The sequence below is a fragment of the Papaver somniferum genome, unplaced genomic scaffold (genome assembly GCF_003573695.1).
Source record: "Papaver somniferum cultivar HN1 unplaced genomic scaffold, ASM357369v1 unplaced-scaffold_35, whole genome shotgun sequence".
NCBI lineage: Eukaryota > Viridiplantae > Streptophyta > Magnoliopsida > Ranunculales > Papaveraceae > Papaver > Papaver somniferum.
Window position 1 is genome coordinate 1,044,535 of NW_020645971.1, and position 24,963 is coordinate 1,069,497.

Here is a 24,963-nt window from a genome sequence, read left to right on the forward strand (position 1 = left end):
CGGTCATTTAATCTAATTAGGTCCTTAAGGTGATTCCTGATGTTATTGCTTTCCAAGCCTTGAACATTCCATGACAGTATTTCCATGTTTATAAGAAAAATAAGAGAGGTATCTAACAGATAGGCCATGGGTTCTGCTAGAATTGTCCTAGTTTTAGAAAGAAGAAGAACAATTCACGGTGAGCACAATAGAGCAGCAAATATTTCTATGAGCTACAAACCCAAGTCTACTCAGCATTAAATGCAACATACGTGGCAACATCGGGCTGGAGCTGGAGAGCGGCCAACGAAGGTACTGATGTACCAGGGAGCATCAGATCTCTATGGAATGAATTTGTTAGGTTAGGTTAAGTTAATGCTGGTACTAGTCCAGTTAGACAGATCAAGCAATGTAAACTTTAGTTCAGAATGGTAAACTAAGCATATAAGGAAATAAAAAGAAAAGAAAAAGCTAGTACAGTTCGACTCCAACTAATCTGGACTTTACCAAGTCTTTTAAATTTACTTTTTATCCGCAAAAATAAGATAAAATGCTCTTGAGTGCCTCTGACAGGCGTCTTTTGATGTTGACACAAAAGACTGCCCGGATTTATATCGGTGGAAAAAAGTACAGCGCAGGTTCAAATTCGAAAAGCTTTGATCCTACTACCAAGTACCAACCAAACAGGCTACGCATTATATGTAGACTTGAATGCAGGAAGGCCGGGAAAGGCCGGAAATGTGACAGCCACTTTGTCTACTGCTCTTTTCCTCAGGTAAAGGAAAAATAACATAACTTGGCAAAGGTAACTTGCTATAAATTTAATGAATGCCACGTCGAGGAGTCCATTTTACATCAGGACTTTTGAGGTAAAATCTACACAAGAAACTGGGTGAGGTTCATTTAACCACACAAGTAGGTTACTGCTAGAATTTTTAAGATTTCATTTCCCCAGTTTATTCTAATATAGTCTCCGGTTATTTCCTTTTCCCCGTACTGATTACTGTAAACCAATCTACTTATCTCCTATTCCCATTTCTCCTTTAACAGCTCTAACTTCTTATTATCTGAAAACAGAAAAGGAAAATAAATAAAGAATGAAACAGGCATAAGCCAATATCCAAAAGACAGCAGAGAGGATTCTCCAACAAATTACCTGATCATTTCGCTCTCCTTAAATTGGTCTAGCTCTAGGCAGACTTTGGTTCCCTGACAATTCACTCCTCTCATCATGGACTCCAAGTTTGACGATGAACGTAGCGGTGCTACCCTTGTCTATGCCCTCACTTTCGATCCATATGTGACCATCCATCAGATTCACAAACCTAATTTCATTCAAAAGAGGTACGACCATAACATCTCATCAACTACAATCTTTCAAAAGCATGTTATTGGATATATATTCATAAAGTTTGCAGCTTATTCTAATCCACTAATAAGTTATCAGTTCTCACACAAAAATTACTATACTCGTTCTTCTGAATTTTACCTTTTACAGAGAGCCAACCCTAGCCCAGCTCCTTCATTACTTCGATTAGTTCCACTTCGCGAATCAGTAAATTTAGTAAAAATATGTGGGATGTCTTGCAGCGCAATCCCGTTACCAGAATCTTTAACCTGCATAAGGAGATCTGTGTCACAATGGGCATGAAACAAGCAAATGAAAAATCATGCCAGGTTCGCACCGCTAGCATCAGAGACAAGAATTGCTACATAATTTACATGTACTTTAAAGACAAAAAGTTATCATGCTGAGATTGATAACCTACTGCCCAATGTCCAAGGAAGTCACCTTGTCCAGAATATATCAATCAAATTCTAAAGAGAAGTAATTTCCTTGTTTTTGTGCTTGTGGATGATATTTTTATGATAATCTTTTCTATGTTTTTATTTATTAGTTTTGGGCTTCTAGTCAAGAAAGTGGAAAAATACTTTCACCGCATATAAATCGTAAGATTTATTTACCTGCACACGCAAGTAGAAGTGGCCATCAATTGATATTGGGTAGAACTCAGGGACTCGCCAGTCTCTGAGGGATTCTGGTTTAGCTACTGAAGCTACTGCAGTAACGTAACCTTCCTTGGTGAACCTCACTGCATTGCCCAGAATATTCAAGAAAGTCTGCATGATTCGCTTCTCATCACCAATAGCAAATACAGGTAAATCTGGGGACAGTATCAATGTCAATGCTATCTTCTTCACAGTTGAGACAGGCTTTACCAAACTTATCACCTACAGTGGAAACAGATAAAAGTTTAAGAAATCGCAAAGATGTTCGCCTTGGGGTCAAGATTCTGTAGGAGAAGAATATTTGTTTCGCCAGAAAGCAATTCGGGATAGATACCTCTCTGAATACTCCATGAAGATTGAAAACCTCATTATCTAGTTCAAGGCTTCCATCTTCAAGTCTTGAAAGCTCAAGAACATCATTAATAAGAGTCTCCAAAAGGTGACTACTCTTTAGGACTATCTCTACCATCGCCCGTTGCTCTGGACTTAATTCAATTTCTAAAAGTAGGGAGGATAAGGCAATAATTGCCTGCATTGGTGTTCGCATTTCATGGTTCATAACAGCTAGGAAATCATTCCGAGCACGGATTGCCATCTCTGCCTCTCGTCGAGCTAAATCTAATGCAACATTCTGCTCCATGAGTAGATCACGCGCCCTCATAGACTCTTCGAGAATCGCAGCATGTGACAGAGCAACAGCGACCTGAACCAAAAAAATGGAAGTGAAAGCACGCGTCATTTAATAGCCCGCAACTGTAGTATTCATATGTCTTAACCAAATTATATTAGATTTTCAAGACACTTCTCAATGAAACTACATTCATCATTCAACAAATTATGCAACCACAGCTAAACGAACAATGATTTATGCAGAATCATAAACTTCAAAATTATAATCTTCTAAGATGTTTCACATATCCCGAACCTGATCGGCAACAACTTCTACGAGTTCCAATTCATTGGTGTGCCACTTTCTTGCGCTATCAGTTGGGAGCATCAAAACCATCACGGCATACGCATAGCTTTTGGCAGAGTGCTCAGGCCAATCACCAATTTGGAAACTTGAGAGATGCAAAAGTGGAACTCGCACAGCAACAACCTCTGGGGGGGCAAATCTTCCTGTGGTAGTTCTTATCCTTGCCAAAGGAGAGTTGTGAGGAATCCGTATCGCTTCATTGCTGTTAAAGATTTGAGTGACTATTGGAAGATTAATTTGAACTGTGGATCCAACGGGTATTTGGTGGCGTAAGGTATGAGAAAGTTGCAGAGTTGACCCACTGCGTGATGGCATCCACAGTGCACATTCTTCCAAGTCTAGTGTCCTACCAAGCTCAACAAGGGTGGTCTTCAATATAGTATGCCTATCCAGGGTGCTCCTAATTTCATGAGTCAGCATTCTTACATGTCTTCCGGTTTCTTCTTGCGTACGTATAAGGCCCATCTCCCTATCAAGTTCTTCAGCCTTATTCTTCAAAAATAACTCCCTTGTCTTAACACTTAGTAAATCAGGAATAATGTGAACAAGCATCAGTGCTGTAACACATGAGACACCAGCACAGGCCACTTTTGCAACCGTCATCACGATTGCCAGGGTTTTGGAGTGCGTATTGTAAGTCCACAAGTTTATCAGGTGTGTTGCTCCGCATAGAACAATGAAAGCTCCAAATTGCATTAGAACCCATCTATAAGGAAAGAATGAGGATCTATGGAAAAGTATATGAGTTCCATTGGGATGGAGAAGTATGCAAGCGCAATAAAGAAATCTGACAAATACTGATATTTCATCAGTAGTTCATCAGCCCATTGTGTTTCAACACAGTCACAAGACTCCATATTGCCCCTATCCCGCTATCCCTGAGTACACGAAACAATAGAATATTTAGAATAAAAGCCTGGACCACATAAGATCTAGATCCACACTGTAATTTCTGACAAAGAGTTCACTAATGTTAGCTTACTTAACTCAGTGACCTCCATATTCTCTAAACCATAAAAAAAGCAACAGAAAAACTATAGAAGCGACCACAACGTTGTGCGCAAAACATGTGTTGAAGGCCTTTATGTTGAAAAGTTGGAAGTCAAAACAATCAAATATGGAAAAGGATACTATCCAAAATGTAGATCAAGAACTTTTGTAATGTCGGATTCAGATTATATTGATGACTGGAATGTCAGTAGCAGCATATGAAAGGGAATAATTCGCCATGATCAAAAAATCCTCAACAACCCCAAGGCAGTTAGGGTCCTCATGTGGTTGATCTAAGAGCAACTTTTGATGTGGATGATCTCCTCTTTCCCCATCACGCATAGCTTCCTTCCATTGGAGCATTGCCCCTCTTTTCCAATTACGTGACTGGGTAACTGTTTACTAATAGCTTATTACCATAGAACTGGCAGCACACATCAATATCTTTAGAGTTTCAAGGTAAATACTAAATGCACTAACAAGTAAAACCAGGAAATCGGAATTCTAAATTCTATTGCACGGATCTCTGTGAAGAAGACGGATAGACCCGTGTTCAAATGGAACGCTAGAAACTAGACAATTAAACATGCCTAATTAACCATTTCACAACTAATACTCCAATAATAACCAATAAAGACCTTCAACTAATCACAGCAAAAATTATAGAGTGCATGTTATAAAAACTACAAGATCACAATACAAATTTATAATACAATCTAGAAAAACAGGAGCCTTACCTATTACACTCCTATATAAATCTTAGCATTCCAATGATTTAGCAGAACTGAAGAATGCTTACACTGACATTCTTCTTGTCTTCCTCGATTTCCCTAAGTAATTGTTTTTGAGAACGCCAAAAGAAAAAACTAGAATTCTGGATGTTGTATTGTCTAAGTAGTCTACAATGTTGTGTTTATTTATATCTGTAACTCCAGAGACGGAAAATCGTTCATATCTTGGGGTCTTCTTGGTTACTGAACTAGACAAACACTAGTCATTTTATTCTGGCGAGCCGGTCAGGATGCAAGAGGAGTGTACCTTGGAGACTCCGCCTCAGAATTTAGTAAGATTTTGTTTTTCAACTATAATCTAAATCCTTTATTGTCACTACATCCTTGATTCCTTTCTATAAGAATATCACTCATAATAAGTAATGTGCAGTCCCTCTGAACTGACTGCACAAAATAACGTATTAAGGTATTCAAGAATCTACCTGTTGAGATGTTTAGTTGCTACATGGGATAAGAGCACGTTAGAACTATATCAAACATTCATTTAAGACATGTTCAAAACAAATTAGATAAGAACAATAATAGCTATCTTACTATGTACTGGGTACAGATGATAACTTCAGTTTATTTGCACCAATGTAGTTTTCTGAAGGTGAGTGTTTACTGGTCACCTCTCCTTGTTCAATGAAATATTTAACTGCCTTTCCCTACATATAATACGAAAGTAATGATCCATCAAAGCATGATAAAGTTGGTTTTATTATTAATAATCAGAAGTTTTCATACGTGACAAAGATACTGCATTAGATCTGATAACGATTCAGGCAACAAACAAGCACTCATAAAACAACTTACTAATCTACACCAAACTATTTGTTTTATTTTGCGTTTTTTGTTATTTATTATTATTATTTTGAAGTAAAAGAATAATTTGGTTTCATGGCAATTGTCAAGAAGATGAATTAAACTTCTGTTTCATTTTGTAAACCATGTTTGCTTAACCTCCGGTCACATCCAAAATGGTAAAGAAACAAAGAAACCGTATACTAAGACTAAAGAGCTAACAAAATACCCAATTCTTGATACACAACCAAACCACCTACTGGTGGTAGGACCAACAATTCTAAAATCAAGAACAGACTTCTTGGCAACAGACTTAATATTTCAGATAAATGAAGATCTTTAGTTGGAGAAAGATAGCAATTTCAATGAGTCTCCTTTCACTTTCAGCCAAGTACATGTATCGTGTATGTAGCTGTTTCCCAGGACTAACAAGCAATGCCAGTAAACAAAAGGATGCAATCAAGTTTCCATTTCGCACATCTACTTTTTTCACCGTGTCCATAAAGCACCTTTAACCACTTCCCGATCATGTTTGTTTCAGTATGTACATAAACAGCATTTTTCATTACACTTTTCTTATCTTTCCATCTACCCACAATAAAGACCACCTAACTATTCACTTTTCAAAAGATTGTCTCTTTATCCCATAGATAAAGATCAAAGTAACATCATGTGATCCCTAAATTCAACATAAGAAACACGCTCTCCCTCCTGTAGTTACCTTAGTACATTTTAGACAACCTAAAATTAGCAAATCAATATAGCAATCAAAAAGTAATAGAAGCTAAAAGCCTAAAACTTATCAGTAGTAAGTAATATTGACTTAAAGTGTTTTGGGTTTAAGTCTCTAACCCTAGCTAGTTTGTATTTGATCTGAATAAAATATTCCCACCTAATTTTCCAACAAAAAACAGTATGTAACATAATTAATCAAGACTATCTAGCAACCAAAATGATGAATCGAGTAGCTATTAAATACACATAAAAGCTTCAAATCAGACAAGAATTATTCAAATAAAAAAAAAAGGATTACCGAGAGCTAGAGAAGTGGAAACAGAGTAGTGGTAGTTGAGATTTGTGAAAGAAAGTTGTTTACGTTAATGGTGATGAAGAAGATGATGCTTTTCAGTGTATCCGATCGGAAATGAGGAATAAGATCATCTCCTTCATCCATGATGGTGTGGTGAAATCTTATTCTTCACTCACTCTTTTTCTCTTTCTCAAGAGAGTGATTCTGTCTCTCTCTCTCTCTCCAGAATAAGAAATAATAAATAAGTAGTAATAATAAAGGGTTTCCATAACGTAGTAAACCCGTTGTTCGTATAAATAAAGAAGAAGAAAGAAAGGACGGAAATAGGGGGGAGGAAAATCAAAAGAGAAATGCTAGAAAACTCGCTTTTGTTTCCTCGCTACTTGCTCGCCTTCCGAAGTGGCGAGTCACGTGGCTTGTTTGTGTGATTCCAAGATTACACGTAAGTTTATAATAGAGAGAGAAAGTATTTCTCTAGATCTTCTCTTCTACTCTGAACAGAGAAATAACCAACACCAGCATCTTCATGATATTATTTGGAATTTGGAGATAATCATGCCGAAAGATCGTTATTGAATCCGAAAAACCCTTAAACCCATAAACCAAATTTCAAAAAAAGGTAAGAACATTATCTCAATTTCTCTAGAAAAGAACCTTAAAATCCTTGGATCATCAACAAACTATTATCGAATTACTCCTCACGGGACACCAAGAAAACCCACAATTTCACATCCAAATAAAAAAAAAAAAAGAGATTTCATTTCAAAAAAAATTCTCAAGTCTCTGAAAAAAACCATTTGATTCTTGTTCTTCCAATCAAATAGCTGCTGCAATATACAGTCTTTTCATTATTAATAAATCCAGAGATCCCAATTTCTACAAAGTAAGATCTCTTCTATAAATTTACAATCTACAATAGGAGAGGGGGATTATCAAACTATGATGATGATTAGCAGGAGTGGAGATGAAATGCTCATCTTCAGAGCAAACATTATTAAGATGAAAAGACTCAACGTTTACTAGATCTTTCATCTCTGTATTATAATTATCCTCGCCCAATTTTCGATTAATTAATGTTCAGAATCTTCAAATTATTCAAACCCTAGCTCTTGAAAGTGTGTGAATGTTTTTGGTTAGAGGAGATAATAACAAGATTTTGGAAGTGTGTGAATGTTTTTGGTTAGAGGAGATAATAACAAGATTTGAATTGGTGTGTTTCTGCTGCTAATTCATTACAACAAAATTATGAAAAGAAGACACGGATATGAAGATGGGAATGAACGAAACAGTCGGAAGTTCTGGTTTATTTCTCTCACTGAGAAGTGATACGTGTAATGAGTATAAACCAAATCACCAGGCCACATCACTGCACCAGCTCAGCGTGCGTGAAAGTAGCGGGTAAGTGGCGATGCGCCTAGCACGACCGCAATCAAAATTAAATCTTTCTTTTTCACGGGACGGACAAGAAAAGACATCTATCGTAATTTTAAGAACGGCACGTGCTTTCAACTGCTTTGGATCCAACGACAGAACATTCTTTTTAGAGCAAGTCTTATGGTGGAAGAGTTCCATCTTCCACGCCACCTCAGCATTTGGAACCGTGGATGAAAGTGCAAGTGTAGTGCTGGAATAGTGAAAACGCTAAAAAAACGCTATTAAGAATAGCATTTTTTCTCAGCCGTTAGATTTCAACAACTCATCCTAAATCTATGGACAAAAAATAATGATATTCTTAATAGCGTTTAACGCTATTCTTATTGGCGTTCAGATGGATTCCACGAACCCTTCCACAAAATGGTGGAACCTTGCTTGGATTTTCTGTGGAAAACACCAATTTGGAAGCCATTAGACTTGACATTCCATGATTTTTCCACACTTGGAATAGGTTGGATTCCACCATAAGACTTGCTCTTACCCACGTGATACACCCATGCTTAAACCCTTCTAGTGTCGTCTCTGCATACTAGTGGTGCACAGTGCCACTGACCACACCATGATTTTTTTCATCAAGACCAACCCACATTTCCAAAAAGGTTTCAAAAACGTGTTAAGAAATACGCATTAGTCCATCCCGAGTTAACTAGGTACAATTTAGTTTAAAAATTATTTAAACTATGGAAAATACTCAAATAACCTTCCTGATTTACAATTTAGTCCAAATATTTACAGTTTAGTCCAAAATGATGTCAACAATTTTAAATAATATAAAAAATATTTAAACGATTTATCTTTCGCACCACTCGTCCAAAATTCATAAACTTTATATATTCGGAAAGCTCTTTCCGAAATCTACAAAAAGAGTACCCATATGACTATATAATTTTCAGTTTTTTAAAATTTTAATTATCATTGTGTACAAAACAAAAAAAAAAAAAGTACTCATGCACAAAAAGTTCATAAACTTATGCAATCAGTTTTTCACATGTGCACTATTTTGTACACGCTTACGAAACATATATGAAATTAGTCACTCATACACACACTCGGACCTGCTTCTTCATGGGAATTACACTTGTACACCAATACACCCCTGCAAAACATGCATAAAACCAACTATTCATAACCACACACGAATCTACTTTTTCATTGAAAATACACTAGCACATTAATATGTAAACCCTTGGAAATTATGTATAAAATCGATCATTCATGACCATACCCAAACCTATTTTTTCACGGGAATTACACAGGTACACCAATACGTACACCCCTCCAAAACATGCATAAAATCGATCATTCATAACCAAACACAAATCTATTTATTCATGGGAACTACACCGATGCACCAACATGTATACCCCTATGCACATGCATAAAATCGATTATTCATAACCATACACAAACCTACTTTTTCATGGGAATTACATAGGTGCACCAATATGTACACCCCTCCAAAACATACATAAAACCAATCATTCATAACCACGCACAAACCTCTTTTTTTCATGGAAACTACACAGGTGCACCAATATGTACACCCCACCAAAACATGCATAAAATCGATTATTGATAACTGGACACAAACCTAGTTTTTCTAGGAGATTACACAGGTGCACCAATGTGTACACCCCTAAAATACATGTATAAAATCGGTTATTGATAATCGAACACAAACCTTCTTTATCATGGGAATTACACAGGTACACCAATGTTTACACCTCTGCAAAACATGCATAAAATCGATCATTTATAATACCAAGACCTATTTTTTCATGGGAATTACACAACTACATCAATACATACACCCCTAAAAAACATGTATAAAATCGATTATTGATAACTGGACTCAAACCTACTTTTTACATGGGAATTACATAGGTATACCAATATGTACGCCCCTACAAATACCTACTTTCTACACCCTAAACAAGTTTAGGCTAGGAGGTAAAAACATTTATAAAACACAACCATGAACAAGCAATGGCGACGGCTGCCAAATCGCAGTTTCTACTAAATCCACTAACATTTGCTTACAGTAAGACGAATTCCACAAAAGTGATATTTCGGATTCTAGTAATTTATTACTCAATAAACTATACTAGAAATTTCAAATGTACTGTAAAGCTAATATCTGAACAAGGACAATAGAAACTAAAACATAAAAGGATGTTATAGTCATGAAACTTGGGCATGATTTTCATTATAAAAACCGGTGGTTAGTAAAAAAGAGAAGGAAAAAGAAACAAGAGACTTGCTATGGAAATTTTTTCTTTCTCTTATATTTTCTCCTTAGTCTCAGAGGCAGTAAGAGCTACAGCACCTGTTGCAGACTTGAAGCAACAACCATTATTGCACCTTCACCAAAAATCATGGAAGGCATCTTCTCCCTTCCACTTGCAATTAACTCTGTGGTATCCTTGTTTTTGATTTGGGATAAAAGAAGCTAATCTTATCGTCATCAACGTCAGGTCCAACTACAAAATAAAGACAACGCTCAATAGCTAGATTTAATATTGAATGCTAGAATATGACAACAGTACAAGCAACATAAGAGACACATGCACATACGCAACGTACGTAGAAAAATTCTAGTTTAAATAAAATGGGAAAGTGATAATGCTAACGATCAACAGGTGTACAACTATGTGCACAATAACGATCAACAGTTCTACAACCACGTACACATTAACAATCAATAAGTGTACAACTATGTACACATTAATGGCAGCATGTATACAATAATGTACACATATGTACCCTGATAATGTATACCCAAATGATCCAATAAATTCGTTGATTCAAATCCCTAAATTTAAACGTGTTGTCCAAAATAATCAACACTTTACACATTAGTGCTTTCCCTAATTTTTGGTTTGTATACATGAGATATAGTTATGCAAGTGTACTACTATGTACACCTAAATAATAAACATGTGGACAACTACACCTAAATAACATAACATGTGTGTACAACTATGTATACATAAGTGCTTTCCCTAATTTCTTAGACTTCAAATTGAATGACATGTGTACAACTATATACACCTAAATAACCAACATGTGTACAAATATGTACACATTAATAATGCTTTATCTACCCTTTAAACAGAGGACTATATAAATAAGAAAATACTCGTAAAATCGAAAACAGTCTCTGTAAAGAGAATGAACCACAGTTAGCAACCGTATCAGCAGCTGCATTGTTGGAAAAGCAAAGCTCCAGAAACTTCCCAAAAGATGATCCCCGAGAAGGTTCAGAGATTACTACTCTACGTACGAATTGCTGGTGAGAACCCATTTAGACGAGGATACAACAAGCACCTGTGCCACATCCAAATCTTCATGTAACACCTAGTAGGTCCTGTAGTATTAAATCAATACAACAAGTATGTGAGAAAAACTCAAATCATGTTACTGGATTCACAGTTACTGGATTCCAAATACTGAGGCAACTTGATACCGAAGTCTTCTTTTCCTGTTCGATTCCAATTCAAATCATATTCACCGCCCATACACCCTTCTACACACCCATCAACCCATGGCTAATAGCCGTACAAGACATTAATTTCTGTTAGGGTTTCAAATTCAGAACAGACTTTCAGAACTACCCCCAAATTCTTCCATGTATTCACTACTAGCAACAATTCCCTGAAAAACATAAACTCCTCCATAAGCTCGAGCCAAGGTTAAATGAGGACTCATTAAATAATCAAAACTATAGCGCCCCCAAAGCTAGCAGCTGACTAATCCAAGATATTAACTAAATAAAGAGGCACTAAGAATCTAATCATTTATTTAAACATTCAATTAAGAAATTTGCTACAAAACTTAACCCAAAACTAGCCCCGCTCAGAAATATATATACAAGAACTCCTCTCAAATGATACATATACAATAGTCATTTGGTTTGCAAATAGAATATACAACATAATAAGCATATCCGAAGTTAACCGACTAATGAAAATCAACCCTTGAAGCTTTCGCTGCGCAACTCTGATCTGTCTCTGAAACTGAAAGTGGGAATGGGTGAGCACATCATCCCTAAAAGGGATGCCCCGTAGGAATAACATTTAACTTTTAAGTAATCATTGGAAATAATTTGAAAACAATTCATGTTTTCCCTAACACTAAAACACAACCAATTTCACAGAGGTAAACAATCATGTATATGGAACTAACTCCTTCTAAACAATGTATAATATGGTGACTCGTCCCGCACCTAGATAATAATACGGTGACTCGTTCCGCACCAGTAAATGAAGGAGCAGTACCCTATATACCACAGATGGAAATTCTCATTTCCAAACAATCAAATGGAAACTCTTATTTCCCAAACAATTCATAAAGACAAACAAGGCATTACAATTCCTTTCCAAACAATGGAAAGATTAAAAGAATCAACGGTACTTTCGGAGTTTAAAATAAAACAACGCATTGAATACACAATCAGACTATGCATGAATTTGTTAAACATAAACTTTTGTAAAAGAAAACAACAATAATCACAAAAGAGCTAAATGTAAATTCCCACCTCTTTTGATGACAAACCATGCCTACCTCGAGATCCACGATCCACTGGTTCATCCTTTGAATCGATCGTTGTTAATATAAACTAACTGTTAATCACACAAGAACTCTAAGAATCTAGCCAAAAGGCTCACACACGAATCATACAATTCTATCTACTGATTCTACGTCCATTTAAGGTTCTACACCTTTTATTATCTATCTTTAGCATATCTAAGAGTTACTAATTCAATTAGGTTGTAACTATAGTCCATTAACTAAGTCTTATGAAAATCTACAACTTTGTAGAATAAGCTAAAGGCTAAATCATACCATAAGGGGTCCAAACTATCAAACTAAGAATACATGGTACTAAGCCCAAGTCCAACAACCCGGCCCATTAATCTAAGGCTCAGTTCATTCGGGTCAACAAACGGTCACTAACAGTCCACGGGGTCAACTGACAGTCAACGTCTAAAGGTCAGGTCAACAATCAAAGGTTAAGTCAATGGTCAATTCAAAGTCAAGGTCAGATTCACTGAGTCAGACCGATTCAACTCAGGTAACAGGGTCAACTCGACTCACTTAGATCAACTGAGTCAGCTAAACAAAACTGAATTAGACTGAATAAACTCAGTCAGACAGGCCAAGGGTTCTTCTTGCACAACTACAGCTCTAACTCTACAACCTAACTCGAGTTCAACTTCAATCTATTTCATTACATTAAAACATTTATTTCAATTTATAAACTCCAAATTGATTTACAAAAGCAATACAGGTTACCTGCAATTGCAGCTCTAAGCATCACTAGAGAGATTCAACTCAACACCCTTATCTAACCTTCATTCCTATAACTCAGTCATATAACTTAAGATTCTCAATTAGTTCTCATTTCCACAAATTCATCACTTCCCTGCATATTACAGAATCACCACAGATAAAATCAACTCATCCACCACTATAACTTTACTACAACTACAACACCACCAACCGTAATTGATTTACCCATTCTCTGCAATCTGTACCCACCTTAGATTTATACACATACTTCAATTCCATTCTGCTACAATTTTAGCTAAACATCATATCCATTTCAGACAACCCCAACTCCATGAACTGCAACCCCATCATCACCACAAAATCAACCTAATTCAACACTAAAACAATCTACATCCTCCACCATTGACTTACATACTCACAACCAATACCCATCATCAACTGCAACCACCAGCAATCCACATTTCAGAACCAACACAATCATCACCACATTTCAGGTCTCATCTTTCCCTCCACCAATTTGTATCATCACCATTTACTATTTTAAAAACATACCACTTTCCTCAAACATTTACATCTGCAACACAACACTGGTGTAACTCAACAATCTTCAGTTCAACACTATCACCTGCAACATTATACCAGTGTCTTCCAAATTCACTAACTACAACTCCAGAATCATTATTGTTCTTTCCTTTAACTCATAACGCCACCAGTTCACTTCCAAATCCATACCCTCATCAATCTCAGTTCAATTCATAATCATGCAAGCTCTAATTTCATCTTCAACATGCAATAACCCCTGTAGATCAAAATAGACCTAAACCAAAATCATATACAATTCCATCCCATATCAACTCCATTCTTAGCTTTATAAGCATTCATAAATACTCGTCAATGAATAAGAATAACTCTTTCAAATCAATTAAGTAAAAACAATTACCTCAACTTCTCTGAACTTGAATCAATCCATTTCTAATCCGATTACACTCAAATACAAACTCAGAGTTCTTATTCTTCCTATAATTGTTCGTCATCAGTCCCATATTTTCCATCAGCATCCAAAACTCATGAACCCTAAATCCCAATTTATTAAGAACCCTAATTTTTAATTCAATTTCTCACAGAAACTGAAATTAACCCATTACATCCGATTAAACTTCAATTAAGAGCAAACCCATCATTAATTCAATCCCCTAGAACATCAATTTCAACTTCTACATCATCTCAGAATAACTCCTTATGAAACCACTCTTGATTTAATCCTCAAAACAACCCTACAATTTCAAATCGAACATCAACCCTCTTAATCTTTGACTATCAGCAACTCGATCTACATCTCAATTCCAAATAATCCCAACATCTAAACTGAAAACCCTAATTTCAGTTACAACAGCATCAACTCCTCCTTCTCTCGAGCTCAATTTACACCAACACCACCACCAATAAAATCCCCCAATGTTTTCTCCCGAGTCTCTCTTCAATTTCATAAATTCTTCTCACAAAAACACGAGCAGGGAAGAACAGAAGAAGAGGGAAGAAGGAAGAAGGAGAATGAAGAGAAATAGAAAGAGAAACGAGGGTTTATCTTCTCGAAATGGTGTAGATAAGGATGACCAAATTAATGAGGCGCCCACGCCATGGATAAGGGCTGCCAAGTCGGTTTGTCTATAAAATGACTAATCTTCCTTTCATACTCATCCGGTGATATCTTCTTCGTCCAGTGTCCGAATGACACGTTCGAGTAGTCCATTTAGCGTAACTTTACGAGACCTATTCGATGATACTAGTTTCGTATCTAAATCTTTGTTAGATTAAAATCTATTAATTAATGTTCGTGTTAGACTAATCGAGTTATTAGCGGCTAAGATGTCTCTTAACTGGTCTAATAGCGTTGACGAGCTTGAGGGTCTTTACATTCTCCCCACCTTATTCATTTTCGTCCTCGAAAATCAAACCACCTTCTAGTCTTCAAAACTCCCAACCTTAAAGAATAATCTTATATCTTGTCTAAGCGCAGACAACATAAAAACAAAGCACAAACCTACATGACTTCTACAACTAACATTTGTGGCTCTAGGTTCAATAGGTTAGTTTCTATTTAAATAAGTGATTGGTTCTAATTACAAGAGAAGATACTCCATAAGAAAGTCTCTAAGTAAAATTTGGGATCTATTAGTTCACTAATAGAAGCAAGTATTCATTTTATGCCTAGTGATACAAGAATGCAGTTGCCCTGTCTAGGTTCATGACGCCTGACAATGCCTACCTACGTGACAAGTATCACCCGAACACATCAGAATTACCAACCTCACTATTCCCCGGTGCTGGATTAACTAAGTGTTAATTTATTAAGATTAATTAGTCTTTAACTTCTATCTTAACTGGTGTAATCCTGATAAATTTATTTTGTAAAAATGTAAGTAGTTCCCATCATTTTAAGCAATTTAGTCAACAAAATTTATTTTATTTATGTTTATTTATTATCATTATTATTTATTTATTTATTTTAAAGAGGCAAATCATATTACATACTTTTGGTTGATAACCTTGCCACAAGCTGGGCTCCAACAGCTTTTTGAATAGCAATACCTAATCTATGAAAAATAAAGCTACCAACACCTAATTTATTTATTTCACCAATACAAATAATCCAAATTCGATTTCACGTCAATTTACAATATCTGAAATTTTAACTTTAGTGTAATATCATATATAATTTTTAAATTCATGTACTATTAAAGAATAACTGAATAATATAACTGTTATCCAAATTGTTATATATGATGCTGTATCTATTTGTTTATTTCATTATGTGACTTGATATAAGTAAATACCCGCTAACAATTTCTCATAGTTGTTTGATATTAATATTTTTTTACTATTATTACATACATTTCTTAGTTCTTAGGCCGATAAAAGTTAAATCGTAACTAATCATAATGCCAAGTTTAATTTTATCATTAATACTAGATTTGATTTGATCTAACTATATTTCCTTAAATTTATATTATTGTTAAATAATCCTTAAGTTGTACTATTAATAAAATTACATTTTGCTATTATTATCCAATAATTATTATCCAAATGATATTTACAATAATCCTAAATTTTATAGTAATTAGCATTATATAATATTATTATTTGCTTATCTTATCAAAAGTTATTGTCTTAATTAAATTATCATTTTCATCATTCTACGCCAAGCCTTAATATTTTAAATATAATTCTACATTCCCGTGAAGATTGATATAATAGATTATATTTATTCAGATTGAATCCGTATATTATACTAACGTTGGTAATTTAATATAATCGAAATTTGTGTCTACGTAAAAATTATAATATATCCTAATAGTCTTTTGATTTTGGTATTAATAATAAATATCTTATTCACTGGTAAATTTATTCTCATTTAAGTTTAATTTTGTTCTAAGCATTTAAGTATATATAAAAATCACTTCATGTGCATAATTTAGTGATTTAGTGGATCATTTATTGGACTATAGATAGCCTAGGTATAAGATTGTTAACAAGTTTAGTCTTTATTCTGTGCTTTATATGATCTCACGTTCTCTTATTTCTACTTAATAAGTCTTATTTATCTATATGGTTTAAACGCAATACGCATAATTCTAATTTGTTATTAGTTAACTTTGCAAAACTTAATTGTAGATAAGCACTAATAATTTTCCATTGTTGTTTAATCGTAATCATTATTTTATCATTATATTTGTAAATGAGATTTGAATTTAAGTTATGCTCGATATAATACTAATTTAATTTCCAACAATTTAAGTTTGTCATACTAATTTTCCATTTCAAAAGATGATTGAATTTATTTACGAAGAATGATCCTATTAATATACCAATTTATTTTCTTTTAATTGTAATATTACACTAAGCATCTGAATACTATTATTACTACTTCATGTATATTTGTTTCATTTTAAAAGATTCACTGGATCATTTGTTAGCCTAAAGATAATTTCGGTACAAGATTTCTAACAAATTGAGTCTTTTTATTTTATACATTATATCCTTATCTTCTTACATCTAACGCCTAATATATGAGATTAACTATCTAGTTTAGACGCAAAACGTATATCTCTAATTTGTAATTAGTTTAATTTACAAAACTTAATCGTAGATAAGCGTTATCAATTTTCTATAATTATCTAACCATAATTATTATTTTTGTCGTTATATAGCTTTAACGAAATATTAGTTAAGTTAAGTTCAACATGATACTAATTGATAAATGTTAGCACTACATTATTATTATTTTTTTATTTTTTTTATTATAGACAAATTTTTTATTGAAAAACCGAAAAGTATTTACACGGGGTTGGCTGGTAGTCTAGCAACAATCTGCGCTCCCACGCCTTTTTGAATAACAATTCCTAGCCTATGAAAGAGAGACCCACCAATCTTATGGTTGGCATCATGACTAACAAAACAATTTCTTAATCGTTTCGGAAAAGAGATAGTTTCAGTTCCGAGTTCACCTAATGTAGAGAAAGCCAGAACGCTAAAACCGTACCCATGAGTCACACATTTGTCGAGATATTTAGTGCATTTACGAGTAATAGCCGCAGAAATAGCATGCCCCGGTATAAAATTGCGAGTACTAGCACTTGTGAAGGGAGACGCACCCGTGACATCGAAGCATACATCCTTCCCATCTTCCCAATTATACACAAGAATATCAGCGGGTTTCAAACCATTTTCAGTATCTGACAAAAAACCCAAAGATATTTCCTTCCTCGCCGTCACACCAGCTTTATACAACATATCCTCTAAGACATCTCTAGCCATATCATGCCTAAATTTGGGACCCACATCCTTAGCGCAGTGCACCTCATAATCTCCAAAGATGTCCATGACACGATTATAACTGGGACACTGACTTTCTTTGGCAAAGAATGGGATGCCTAGCCGGTACATGAGCACAGAACTGAACTGTCTTGGCCCAACTGTCTGATTAAGTCCACTAATTGGGATGTCTTTGAGAAAGTCCATCGCATGTTCAACCCGATTGCACTACCATAAAATGGCATCTCGCTCGGTTAAGTTGTAGCAGGTAGGAATTTGTTCTTGACAACACCAAAATATACAACTGCCAGGGACTGCATGTACTTGGGGGCAGCATCATTGATGTTGAAGTTGGGAAGAGATAATCCACAAGCTTGAGTGAACGACTGCAGAGCATGCTGAAACCTATGGCCATGAACTGTATCTGCTGGTAACCGAAGGATAATGTTTTGCAAATAATGAGTCTGAGCTTGAGAGGCTAAGTAGCAATACTTACCAGTGTCTGCCATAGTATGAACACCTAAACCTCCATATTTAATTGGCAAAGTGGCAATACGTTGTTGAACCAAACCAAAACCTGCGCCATCACCCACAGGTAACTGCCGCAAGTACTGCATAAGATTGCTATCAAAAAACTGAGGTAGTTGCTTGTAAAGCCATAGGACTAGTGGTACAGAGATCAAAGAAAATTCTGGAAACATCGGTGTAGTTACGTAAGAGAAGAAGCTCACTCTGTGGGTCTTGGAGTTTCCGAACTTTCTGCATTAGCTGTATAGTTTTATCAACGCCGTTCATAACTAAATCACTGCAATATTGCATATCTAGACTGACATGCCCTCTGAGAAGTTTGACTCCACCTGCTGGTTTACCAATATCTTCTGGAAAAACACCTGCCTCATCTCTCCTGGGGTCAAATGCTGGCCAAAATATCTCTGTTTTCAAGACAGTAAGATATAAGCCTCTACAGGGACCTTTCACTTGTATTATTCTCAAATCTTTAGACACTTCCAATTTGTCACCTGCAAGAGCGCCATCATCTAAATACCATGCATGAAAATCAAGGGTACAATGAGAAGCAATTTTTTCAGCCAAAGGATGTAAAGCTAATGCAAATAACAGGGGACCAAGTGGGTCTCCCTGTTGAACCCCTTGAGAAGATGAGAGCACTGAGTCATTGTAATATAATCTGGCTGGGGTTGAGTAACAAAACTCAACCCACCTGGAGATGCTCGGGCAATGTTTCCTGACTTCGCTAATCATGGTAGATCTATCCACCAAATTAAAAGCAATAGAAAAATCAATCAACAACATGGTCTTAGTGTTGTCACTACCCTTCATGTCCAATAACCTGTTTGCTGAGTGCAAAATCCCTTCACCACCACAAGGTATGCCTACGCCAAATTGGTAAGTGCTTAAATATGTGATTAAATCTTTGCAGGCAGATGTTGCAGCTAATTTAGTACACAGTCTTCTCCAAATGGTGCCAACTGCAATGGGCCTTAACTACCACCAGGTTTGAGCAATGGAGTTAGGGGAGCACTAGCAACAAATTCACCAAGAACTGAGGGGCACTTACCTGCCAACCATAAATTTATGACACCTGTTATGGACTGTAAAAGATCCTCTGCAACAGCTGCAGCATTACCACTTAGTGCATCTAATAAATACTGAGCTCTAAGACCGTCTTTACCACATGAGGTTCCCTTAGGGAAACTTCGTAGAGCAGATAAAACAGCTTTAGCCTCAATTGCCAGCGCAGGAGTGGAGATTTCTTCAGCAGATATGTAAGGTGTTGGGGCAGGTGGGTGTTTTTGCTGAAGCTCGTGCAAAGTATCTGGAGTTGAGGGTGCAACACCGTTAGAGGAGAGAATACGTATATCAGCAGAGTAATGGATGTAACTCAACTTTTTCCTGCACTCCAACAAAGTAAAATCATGCTTCTTCATGTTAGAAAGCTCTTTCCTGGGGATTGGTTGAGAGAGCCCAAGCAATTCTTGAGTCATGATAAAGCACCCATTGGGTTCTTTCCATCTTGTTAGTGCCTGATTAATTGCCAAAATTTGGAGTTTCTTTCTATTGCCAGAACGGGCATCTCTAGAACTTTTTGGCACATAAAGATGCAAGGTGCATACAGGAAGTAAGAGGAGTTGTAACCAAGTTGTTGCATCTGAGGGGTGGGCAAGCACATTATCAAGAGCCTTTTTCAGGGTTCTAGAAAAGTGTAATCTACATGGTGGGGGGATACTTACAATTGTAGGGATTTGGCTCTGAAGGATAGTATTAAGCATCTCCACTGTAATGTGCAATGTATCATCTCCACTGTTAGGTTTACTTGATTCTGGACCATCTCCTGTAATATGGTTTGTGCATCTTTGTGGTTTAGTTGCTCCATGGATGAGAAAATCAGCACCGGAGCCATTGAAAGGCCCATTGATAACTTCACAAATATGACTTGGATCACGACACGCTTTTCTCCATGTATGTGTGTGTAAGCACTTAATGCACAGCCACAACTGCATACCAGTCAACATCCTTTCCCAAGCATTGTAGCAGTCCATATTGGTACGTATCCGCTCCCTGCAAGTTTCCTTTGCCGCCTCATTGGGGAAATGCATATCTTTCATATGCCTGTAAATTGCAGTTCTTGCATAACCCCTACCCCCGACCCCATCATGACATTCATCATAACCAATAAAGGGACAATGAGCCTGACCATCGTGTGTTGTTGCAGATGCAGATTGTGATGTTGAAGCAGACCCTGAAGGGGATCCATTATCACCCTGGGAAGAGGATGATGATCTAGAAGATCGTCTTGTAGGCATTATACTTAGGATAAAACAAATGACCACAGTAACAACCCAAGGATTAGGAAAACAAGCGAATGAACAAGGCCACACGAAACTAAAAATCAGAGTTTAGTGTATGGGAATTTAAGTTTTCAACACCAAAGAAAACTCAAATTACCATATAACTAAACACTAATTATACCTTCACAAAGGATAAACAACCACAAAGAAAACTCAAACCAGTTAGAATGCAAAACCACTGAGGACTGAGAGTTATTGATGAAACTTCACCCTTGCAATCAAACCACAAAATCCTTCCCAAATTCAACTTCAATTACACAGAAAAGTCCTAATTTTAAAGCTCCTACACCAGTGCACCACTGAGGGTTAAAAGCTAATTGATTAAAACTTCTCCCTTATAATCAAAACCACAATACCCAACCCTAAATCAACTTCAATTACACACAGCAATCAATCAAATCGAAAAACCTTAACCCTGGGTTTCACCGAAGGAGAACCACCAATACAAATTCAACCAGCACAAAACCGAGAATTCCAATCCAAACACACCAAGTTCTGTAACACTGATCACTCACATAACAAAATTCAAAACTATAATTCGAATTACAAACAACACCTCCAAAGAAATCTGACACCACAAACACAAACACAGATTGAAAAAGACACTTACTGAAGAAAAATTGGTGGTTGTAAACTCCCCCAAATCTTAAAATGACGCAACACCACTGCCTTGCACCACTGAGGATTGAGAGCTAAATGATCAACCTTCTCCCTTGTAATCAAATCAACCAGTTCTGCAATAACCCCGCTACTTCAAATTCCCAAAAACTGAACACAACTGCTGGAAAAACAAGAACTCAAATCCCTAATTCAAAAAGAAATATAAAGTTGAAGAAGGAGAGCTAATTGATTCCCTCACATCCAAACCACAAAACCCAACACGAATTTACCTTCAAAACTACAAAACTATCAACCTGAACAAAGAAACCCCTAATTCACAGAAACACCACTTTCAATCAACACAAACCCTAATCAATACAACTCCTTGATTCAACCAACTCATACTCTATAAACTGGGAAAATCGATTCTTAAGAAACCCTAATTGAATCTACAAAGAAGAAGTACAATTTATTAAAATTATTATTATTATTATTATTATTCCCACTTATAATTACTATTATAATTTGTATTATTATTGTCATTTATAATTACTATTATAATTTTTATTAACATTGATGGTCAAACTATTATTCTAACTACTCTTACAAAAATTATTATGTCCCAACAGTATTTTTAACATTTATGTGATTATAAATTGTTGACCCTACGTACAAGTGAGAATGTTCAATAAGTTTTCTATGTGACTTTCAAGATTTATCAACTGTGTTAATCTCACTATTTTTCTAGTATTGGATTATGTACGTGTTCATACTTTTTAGATTGATTATTCTCTAACCTTTATTAGCTAAAGTTACTGGTGTACCCTACAATTTTTATTTCATTACCTATACAAACAACCAAACAAAAAAATCAATCAATCAAATAAATCTTTTATTGATAGCTTTTAGTGATTAAGATTTATCTCACAACCCAACCCAATTCTAAACTAATCTAGTTTACTAACTGGCACTGGCTATTCCTATCTTTTCCCATTTAAGATCTAATAGTGAGCTCTGATACCAACATTGTAGCGCCCCCAAAGCTAGCAGCTGACTAATCCAAGAGATTAACTAAATAAAGAGGCACTAAGAATATAATCATTTACTTAAACATTCAATTAAGAAATTTGCAACAAAACATAACCCAAAACTAGCCCCGCTTAGAAATATATATACAAGAACTCCTCTCAAATGATACATATACAATAGTCATTTGGTTTGCAAATAGAATATACAACATAATAAACATAGCCGAAGTTAACCGACTAACGAAAATCAACCCTTGAAGCTTTCGCTACGCAACTCTGATCTGTCTCTGAAACTGAAAGTGGGAATGGGTGAGCACATCATCCCTAAAAGGGGTGCCCCGTAGGAATAACATTTAACTTTTAAGCAATCATTGGAAATGATTTGAAAACAATTCATGTTTTCCCTAACACTAAAATACAACCAATTTCACAGAGGTAAACAATCATGTATATGGAACTAACTCCTTCTAAACAACGTATAATATGGTGACTCGTCCTGCACCTAGATAATAATCTGGTGACTCGTCCCACACCTAGATAATAATATGGTGACTCGTCCCGCACCAGTAAATGAAGGAGCAGTACCCTATATACCACAGATGGAAATTCTCATTTCCAAACAATCAAATGGAAATTCTTATTTCTCAAACAATTCATAAAGACAAACAAGGCATTAAAATTCCTTTGCGAACAATGGAAAGATTAAAAGAATCAACGGTACTTTCGGAGTTTAAAATAAAACAATGCATGGAATACACAATCAGACTATGCATGAATTTGTTAAACATGAACTTTTGTAAAAGAAAATAACAACAATCACAAAAGAGTTAAATGTAAATTCCCACCTCTTTTGATGATAAGCCACGCCTACCTCGAGATCCACGATCCACTGGTTCATCCTTTGAGTCGATCGTTGTTAATATAGACTAACTGTTAATCACACAAGAACTCTAAGAATCTAGCCAAAAGGATCACACAAGAATCATACAATTCTATCTACTGATTCTAGGTCCATTTAAGGTTCTACACCTTTTATTATCTATCTTTAGCATATCTAAGAGTTACCAATTCAATTAGGTTGTAACTATAGTCCATTAACTAAATCTTATGAAAATCTACAACTTTGTAGAATAAGCTAAAGGCTAAATCAGACCATAAGGGGTCCAAACTATCAAACTAAGAATACATGGTACTAAGCCCAAGTCCAACAACCCGTCCCATTAATCTAAGGCTCAGTTCATTCGGGTCAACTAACAGTCGCTAACAGTCCACGGGGTCAACTGACAGTCAACATCTAAAGGTCGGGTCAACAATCAAAGGTTAATTAAATGGTCAATTCAAAGTCAAGGTCAGATTCACTGAGTCAGACCGATTCAACTCAGGTAACAGGGTCAACTCGACTCACTTAGATCAACTGAGTCAGCTAAACAAAACTGAATTAGACTGAATAAGCTCAGCCAGACAGGCCAAGGGTTCTTCTTACACAACTACATCTCTAACTCTACAACCTAACTCGAGTTCAACTTCAATCTATTTCATTACATTAAAACATTCATTTCAATTTATAAACTCCAAATTGATTTACAAAAGCAATACAGGTTACCTGCAATTGCAGCTCTAAGCATCACTAGAGAGATTCAACTCAACACCCTTATCTAACCTTCATTCCTATAACTCAGTCATATAATTTAAAATTCTCAATTAGTTCTCATTTCCACAAATTCATCACTTCCCTGCATATTACAGAATCACCACAGATAAAATCAACTCATCCACCACTATAACTTTACTACAACTACAACACCACCAACCGTAATTGATTTACCCATTCTCTGCAATCTGTACCCACCTTAGATTTATACACATACTTCAATTCCATTCTGCTACAATTTTAGCTAAACATCATATCCATTTCAGACAACCCCAACTCCATGAACTGCAACCCCATCATCACCACAAAATCAACCTAATTCAACACTAAAACAATCTACATCCTCCACCATTGACTTACATACTCACAACCAATACCCATCATCAACTGCAACCACCAGCAATCCACATTTCAGAACCAACACAATCATCACCACATTTCAGGTCTCATCTTTCCCTCCACCAATTTGTATCATCACCATTTACTATTTTAAAAACATACCACTTTCCTCAAACATTTACATCTGCAACACAACACTGGTGTAACTCAACAATCTTCAGTTCAACACTATCACCTGCAACATTATACCAGTGTCTTCCAAATTCACTAACTACAACTCCAGCATCATTATTGTTCTTTCCTTTAACTCATAACACCACCAGTTCACTTCCAAATCCATACCCTCATCAATCTCAGTTCAATTCATAATCATGCAAGCTC

At 35.8% G+C, this 24,963-nt stretch overlaps 1 protein-coding gene and 1 pseudogene across 1 annotated transcript; both read right to left on the minus strand.

Moving 5' to 3' along the window:
* Positions 1-775: 775 nt before the first annotated feature.
* On the minus strand, positions 776-6,817 carry LOC113342232 (annotated as a pseudogene).
* A 12,851-nt stretch (positions 6,818-19,668) lies between these two features.
* LOC113342224 lies at positions 19,669-20,938 on the minus strand. Its single transcript, XM_026586830.1, has 2 exons — positions 20,347-20,938; positions 19,669-20,008 (listed from the first exon to the last, which is right to left on the minus strand). The coding sequence occupies exons 1-2, from the start codon at positions 20,917-20,919 to the stop codon at positions 19,976-19,978; spliced, it is 606 nt and encodes a 201-aa protein (XP_026442615.1). The 5' UTR covers positions 20,920-20,938; the 3' UTR covers positions 19,669-19,975.
* Positions 20,939-24,963: the final 4,025 nt, after the last annotated feature.